The 7,161-nt window shown below is 52.8% G+C and overlaps 1 protein-coding gene across 1 annotated transcript; it reads right to left on the reverse strand.

The window, feature by feature from the left end:
* Window positions 1-3,777: 3,777 nt before the first annotated feature.
* Window positions 3,778-4,587, reverse strand: LOC135292709 (olfactory receptor 1f45-like; the record flags this gene model as incomplete). The annotated part of the gene is made up of 2 exons (XM_064406814.1): window positions 3,778-4,056; window positions 4,294-4,587. Coding segments are annotated over 2 exons (573 nt in total), but the record flags the coding sequence as incomplete, so codon positions are not given.
* Window positions 4,588-7,161: the final 2,574 nt, after the last annotated feature.

The following is a 7,161-nucleotide window of genomic DNA, read 5'->3' on the forward strand; positions in this document are numbered from 1 at the left end:
ATAGCCAAAGCACTCAATGTTGCTAATTGCTGAGTATGTTCTCAGCTGCAGCTGGGAGGAATGGGGCTCCCTTGGAGGGCCCACCCTGTGGGGTGGCCAGAACTCTGTCCATGGGCTCTGCCTCATAACAGAGTCAATCAAGGGACGGTTACAGAAAACTGTGCTGTGGAACACAAGAATACAATGATCAGTTTGACAGGATTCACTAAGATTTCCCTTCAGGAGAAACTGAACCCTGTTCTAGTTACAGAGGCCACAGTGTGAGAGGATTTCTGTGCTTCACCATCACTCCCAATGTCAGTAGAACTTGGGATGGTGGGGCAGGTCAATGTCAGTGTCACACCACTCCCAGCTGCAGGGCCACCATTTAGGGTCCTTCAGCAACAACCACAAGGAAGAGCTGGGGCCCAGAGAAGAATTTCCCCCCAAGGAGTGCCTTGGTTTTCTAGAAAGCCAAAGATTCTAGTTCACGCTCTGCCCCATGGGCACTGCCTTATACTGCGGAGTTTACAGTAACAAGATAAATTGATTATTAGAAGAAATAGGAAATGATACTATGAAAATATCCAATAGCACATCCTGTGAGCCCCAACAAACACGAATGGGGACTCCACAGAACCGCATGGCCTTGGATTATCTGCCTGATGGCCAAGGAGGAACCTGGGTTATAATGGTACAGGGATGTTGCACTGCTATCAGTGCTGGGTTTCAAGTCAAACAGTCAGGAATCACCTTGACAGAAAAAACAGTAGAAGAGGGGAAAAAAGAAGAAAATTCTTTTGGGTGGGATTGGCTTCATGGCTGCCAAATTGGAGGCTGCTGCAAAATGAATTTGTGACAGTGTCTGTCATTGCAGTGTGAGCACTTGGTGTGTTATGATTCCATGTTAGAGCTGTTGTGTGCTGGAAATGGAGTACTGAGACTTGTCTAAATAGAGACACAGTCTCAAGAAAAAATGGGATTTGATAAACTAATGGAGAATAGCAACTAATGAGGGTTGTTTTAAAAGGAATGTGAATTATAGCTCTGAGTATATAACTTGAACAGCACTTAGTTGAAGAACAAGAGGCAATGCCTGTATGCCTAATATCTAAATCTAAACTGTGTTATTGAAAGAATTGTTATAAAGGTTGTAGTTCATCTGCAGGTTAAAGGATCCAATTAAAGTCCTGAGTCCTTAACACCAGGCCCTGACTGAGGCCTGAACAACAGGCCCTGGGCCAAAGCTGACCTCTAGATAAACCTTCCAACCAAAGATTATCTTTGTATCTGCTCATTAATGAATAATTTTTAGCAATATGATCTCTGTATCTATTCATTGGTGAAATGTGAATTTACCTTTCTGTATTTAAAAATCAGACAAGGCCCCATCTGGCCTTGTTTGGGAATGAATGGTCAAAGTCACCTTCCTTGGTTCCTCCTGGGGCCCTGGCCAGGCTTTGGGAGGAACCCAAGAGGAGAATGAAACCAGATGTTCCCGCAGTAGAAGTGCTGTCAGTTTGTTCATTCAGCATTGTCAGAGCTGGGCCCTCTCACAGCGGGCTTGGAGCCTCACCTGTGGCTGGAGGCACCTGCAGGAATTCCCAGTGTCCAGGAGTGGCTCTGCAGCCCTTGGCTGGGACAGCTTCCCCCAGCTGCTCTGTGGATCTGGGGGATGGTAAAGGCTGAGGGGAACTGGTGCTGCATCTTTCTTAATCACTGCTGCAATCTTTGGTCTTTGGTGGTGATGATTGAGTGCATTGATAAGCCGCTCCTATTTTAATTATTTTCAAATAATTATGTGCTTTACTTTTGTAATTTTTGTAGATTTACCTTATATAAATTACACAATTCTTTCAGTTGGTGTCTGTGTCTTTGGTGCTGACCCTGCCCACTGGCAAAACTGACCCTGTGGGCTCCACAGAACCAAGGGGCCCTTGTGACACTGCAGGGCCTCGTGTGACCAGGGGACCATGGTGACCCTGTGGGGCTTCATGGATCCAAGGGGCCATTGTGACACTGGGGCCTCATGGAACCATGGAGACCATTCTGACACTGCAGGGGACTCGTGGCAACAAGGGTCCATTGTTTTCCTCTCCCTGGCACTGCCCAGTTCAGCCTTTCCCTGCCCCTGCCCCGTTCAGCCTTTCCCTGCCCCTGCCCCAGCCCAGCAGAGCAGCAGAGTCAGGTCTGGCCCTGTGGCAGGAACTGGAGGCACTGGAGGTCAAGGACAGCCACTCTGGGTCTGCAATGCTCAGCAGATGCTCAGCTCGGGCAGCTCCTGCAGCCCCAGGGCCAGCCCCGCTGCCCAGCCCAGCAGCAGAGTTGGCCCCGGGGCTCCTCAGGCAGCTCCTGCTGGCCCAGGGACAGGGCAGCCTCTTGCCAGGGCTCCTCTGCACACCCACGGGCTCCTGCTCTGCTCCTGGCCCATGCCAGCTGCCCCCAGAGCCCTTCCCAGGGGAACACGTCTGGGCTGGCCCGAGCAGCCATTGCTGCAGCCCCTGCCCTGCTGCCCAGAGCCCCGAGCTGGGGCTGCTGCTCTGCAGAGCACGGGGGCTGTGCTGCCCGGGGCCCTGGGCTGCCTCTGCTGGGCTCTGCTGCTCAGCCTGGCACACAGAGGCAGCTGATGGTGCTCCCTGCACTGACCCCCTCCCACACAGGCTCTTGCAGGGCATGGAGGGGGCTCAGAGGTGCCTGCCTTGTGCCAGGGCTGCCAGAGGGGCTTGGGGCTGCCCTGGATCCTCCTGGGGGAGTTCCCTGAGGGTCAGACCAGGCAGTGCCCAGACTCCTTTCCCTGGGCCTGCTGTGTCCCTGGGCTGCAGAGCTCTCCTGGCTCACAGCAGACATTCAGTCCTTGATCTCGGGGTGACCCCAGCCTGGCCAGGCCTGTGCCCAGTGAGCTCCACTCCCTGCTGGTCCCTGGCACACACTGTCCGTGCAGGTCCCCTGTGTTCTCCTGGCAGCTCCCAAGGCCCTCCAGACAAACCTTCTCCTGTCATCAGCCCTGGCACAAGCTGCAGAGCCCCAGGAAGGTTCAGCACAGACCATTCAGCATCTGATGGGCACTGACCACCAACAAGCAAAACCTGACCCCGACTTGAGTCCCCAAAGGCCCCAGTCAGACCCTGATCTCATCCCACTGAGGCCTGGAAGAACCAGGAACACAAGGAGCCTCTTGAGAGTCCTGAGAGTGACTCTGGAGGGGAGCAAAGCCTTCCTGCCCTCTGCTCAGGAGATGCCCTTTGCTGGTGGAGCTGCTGTGCTGGAGCCCAGCTGTGTCCCAGCAGTGCCCATGGCCTGTCCCTGCCTGAGGGCACAGCACGGACACGCAGCAGGACAGTGACCAAGCTGCCAGAGCACTCCGGCCTTGCACCCACAGCAGGGCTGGGAAGGGGAGTGTGGAGCTGGGAGGAGCAGATGTGGAAAGAGCCAGGGCCATTGTCCCTGGACATGCTGCTGTTCTGGGAGCCCCTTCCCTCCACCTCTGCTCACAGGCACTGCCCCTGCAGAGCCAGAGAAGGGCTGAGGAAATGCCTTGGGCACACAGCTCAGGACAGCCACTTCTTTTTATTCACATGCACAAGGAACAAGCCACCTAAAAGCCTTTGTGTTAAAAAAGAGAATATCATGTAGAAATACTCAGAGTAGTACTGCAGTATCTTATAAAAAGATACTTATAAGATATCTTATAAGACCAGAAAAATAATAGGAAAAATTCCCAGTGACAAAATGGACAAATAGGAAAAAAAGGCCAAGATTGTCAAGAATTACATTCTGAAGGTTCTGGAGAAGACAAGTTTAATGTTTCTGAAAAGATACAGTCATCATTTTCCTCAGGGCATCCTTGAGCTCCTGGTTCCTCAGGCTGTAGATGAGGGGGTTGAGGGCTGGAGACACCACCGAGTACAGAACAGAGACTGAGAGATCCAGGGATGGGGACGAGATGGAGGGGGGCTTCAGGTGAGCAAAGATAACAGTGCTGACAAACAGAGACACCACAGCCAGGCGAGCGAGGCAGGTGGGAAAGGCTTTGTGCCCTCCCTGCTCAGAGGGTATCCTAAGCACAGCCCTGAAGATCTGCACATAGGAGAAAACAATGAACACAAAACAGCCAAATATCAAACGGGCACTAATTGCAATGAGCCCAAGTTCCCTAAGGTAGGATTTGGTGCAGGAGAGCTTGAGGATCTGGGGGATTTCACAGAAGAACTGGCCATTGCCATGGCACAGGGGCAGGGAAAATGTATTGGCTGTTTCCAGCAGTGAATAGAGAAAGGCACTGGCCCAGGCAGCTGCTGCCATGTGGGCACAAGCTCTGCTGCCCAGGAGGGTCCCGTAGTGCAGGGGTTTGCAGATGGACACATAGCGGTCATAGCACATGATGGTCAGGAGGAAATACTCTGCTGACAGGAAGAAATACAAAAAAAAGAGCTGAGAAGCACATCCTTTGTAGGAGATGGTGCTGGTGTCCCAGAGGGAATTGTGCATGGCTTTGGGGACAGTGGTGCAGATGGAGCCCAGGTCGCTGAGGGCCAGGTTGAGCAGGAAGAAGAACATGGGCGTGTGCAGGTGGTGGCCGCAGGCTACGGCGCTGATGATGAGGCTGTTGCCCAGGAGGGCAGCCAGGGAGATGCCCAGCAAGAGGCAGAAGTGCAGGAGCTGCAGCTGCCGCGTGTCTGCCAATGCCAGCAGGAGGAAGTGGCTGATGCAGCTGCTGTTGGACATTTGTGGTGCCTTGGCATGGGGATCTGTAAAAAAAGTAGTCATGGAATAGTTGCATTTGGAGAGGACTTTATCCCAGCACAGCCTGGGGGCACTTTCCCCCACTGCCTGCCCAGGGCTCTGCAGCCAGGAGCTGTCCCTGCCAGCAGCTGCTTCCCTGTGCCCAGGGCTGGGCCCTGCCAGTGCTGCCAGAGCCCAGCCCAGCCCTGGGGGCTCAGCTCTGCCCTGCAGACCCCTCCCAGCTCTGGCACTGCCCAGGGGCAGCTCTGGCTCTGCAGGCTCTGATAGCAACATCAGAGCAACATTGAGGAGGCTGGAAAAGTATCACTGATGCTGTCTCTAAGGGGTCCTGTGCTGATTTCTGTCACTGCGTGGTTTTCTCAGATCTGAGAAAAAAATTTTAAAGTTTTTCTCACCCTGAACTGAGATTAATATCTGTGTGCAATTTCCCATCCATGTAACCCAGACCTGTAGATTAAAAAAGCAGGATTTTCCCTTTTATGCAGTCCCTCCCTTGCTCTGCTCTCTATATAACCTACATTGGAAATGTTCTGCAGTTAAATGTGGTTCTGGTAGCAGCCCTGAAAAATGCAGCATCCTCCCCACACAAGGAGAACACTTCCAAGCCTTACCATCTGTCTCCCTCCACCCAGATCTTGTCCCCCAGTGCTGGGAGCAGCTCCCCGGGCCGGCTGAGAGCTGTCCCTGGCAGGCAGCAGAGTCCCTGCCCCAGCACAGCATCCTGGGCTGCAGGAGCCTGCTCTGCAGGACAGCCCTGGGCACCCCTGGCTGCTCTGCACAAAAGAGAATCAGAGAATGTACTCACAGAGTCTGTAGGCATTGGGATGTTCCAGCTTTAGGAGATCACTCCAGGAGCTGCAGCTGCATTGTCCTGCAGCCAGAGGTTCCTGTGCCAAGGGCTGGCAGTGATTCTGCCCCAGGCACTTCTCAGCTCCTTCCCAGCCCTGACTGATTGAAGCTCTCTGTGCCTCTGGGCTGTGCCCAGGGTGGCTGCAGGCAGTGCCCCAGCCCTGCTGGGCTGGCAGAAGAGCTGCTCATCAAGAGAAATGTGCTTTTGAAGCTCTTCTTGCTTACCAGGAGCTGCCTCTGTGCCAGGAGCCCAGCCCAGCTCAGCAGCACAGACACAGCACAAGGACTTTAATGATCCTCTGGGACTTTGTGCTCAGGCCCTGAGCATCAGTCCCTGAGAGGCAGCTGCAGAAACCTCTCCAGACCTCCAAGTCACAATCCAACTCCAAAGTTTCTTGGACTTTTAATGGGTCCCACTGAGAGACACGACTGAGAAAGTGTCCCCAGGCGCCAGGCAGAGCAGAGAACTGGAGGCAGTGATGACAGGTGGGGACAAAGAGAAGCCAGGTCTTGGTGTCCTGGGGCACAGCAGGGTCTGTGCCAGCAAGGGCTGGGAGGAGACACCTTGTCCTGAGGCCCTGGGGCCTCCTGGCACAGCCCCAGCCAGGCTGGGCACTGTCAGCCCCTTGTCCTGCCCTCAGCATCCCCCCTTAGCCCACATCCCAGTGGCCTCAAGGGTCTGTTGGAAGGAGTCCCTGGGGAGCCTTGCTCAGGAATGGCCCTGGGGGCTTCTGAATGCTCCCAGGGACTGCAGATTTTTCAAAGGACTTTGAGTTTTGTTCTTGCCTTGGGGATTCTGAGAGCTTTGTGCAATCATGGCCTCCAATTATCTGCTGTAATTAGTCCCTGGAGAGGCTTTGTCAGTAACAGCACTCAGTGGGGCTCACTAATGCTTCAAGGTACTTCAGTTATTTGAAGGTACTTGGTGTTTCCCTTTTGATACAGACTCTGGGAGAGGTTTGTGCCATCCTGGCCCCAAATATCTGTTTTAATGAGTCCCTTGAGAGCTTTGTACTGACACTCAGTGGGGCTCATTAATACTTTGAGATACTCAAGGTTTTTAAAATACTTGGAATTTTCCTTTTCACACTGAGTCTTTGAGAAGTTTTTGTGCCATCCTGGCTTCCAATTCTCTCCTCCAAGGAGTCCATGAGGAACCTGTGTTGGGGATGGACTTTAGTGGGACCCATTCATGCTTTGACACACATTGGGGTTTTCTTCTGTCTTTGACTTCTGGACAGGTTTGTACAATCTCCTCTCAGGGCCTAAGGTTCCAGTGCTCAGCTCTAAATTCACCATGGGCCTTATTAACATCAAAAAAGTCCTGACAAACCATGGCTCTGCCTTGATTTCCCTCTGGTCTAGTGCTGTTCATCAGGAAGTTTTCCTCTTGGAGAAATATTTGAAAGATTTTCTAGGAAATATGTATTCCTATTTTCAAGGATGTCTTTTATTATTTTTCTTATTACACAAGAGGTGATTGAAGCATTCTGTGACTGATATTGATTCAGGGACTCTCTAAAGGAGCTCTGGCCTGGTCAGAGAAGCTGTGCCTTGAGCTGTGACCCAGTGTGGACAACCTTGCTCCAC

Source organism: Passer domesticus, unplaced genomic scaffold (genome assembly GCF_036417665.1).
Source record: "Passer domesticus isolate bPasDom1 unplaced genomic scaffold, bPasDom1.hap1 HAP1_SCAFFOLD_44, whole genome shotgun sequence".
Taxonomy (NCBI): domain Eukaryota; kingdom Metazoa; phylum Chordata; class Aves; order Passeriformes; family Passeridae; genus Passer; species Passer domesticus.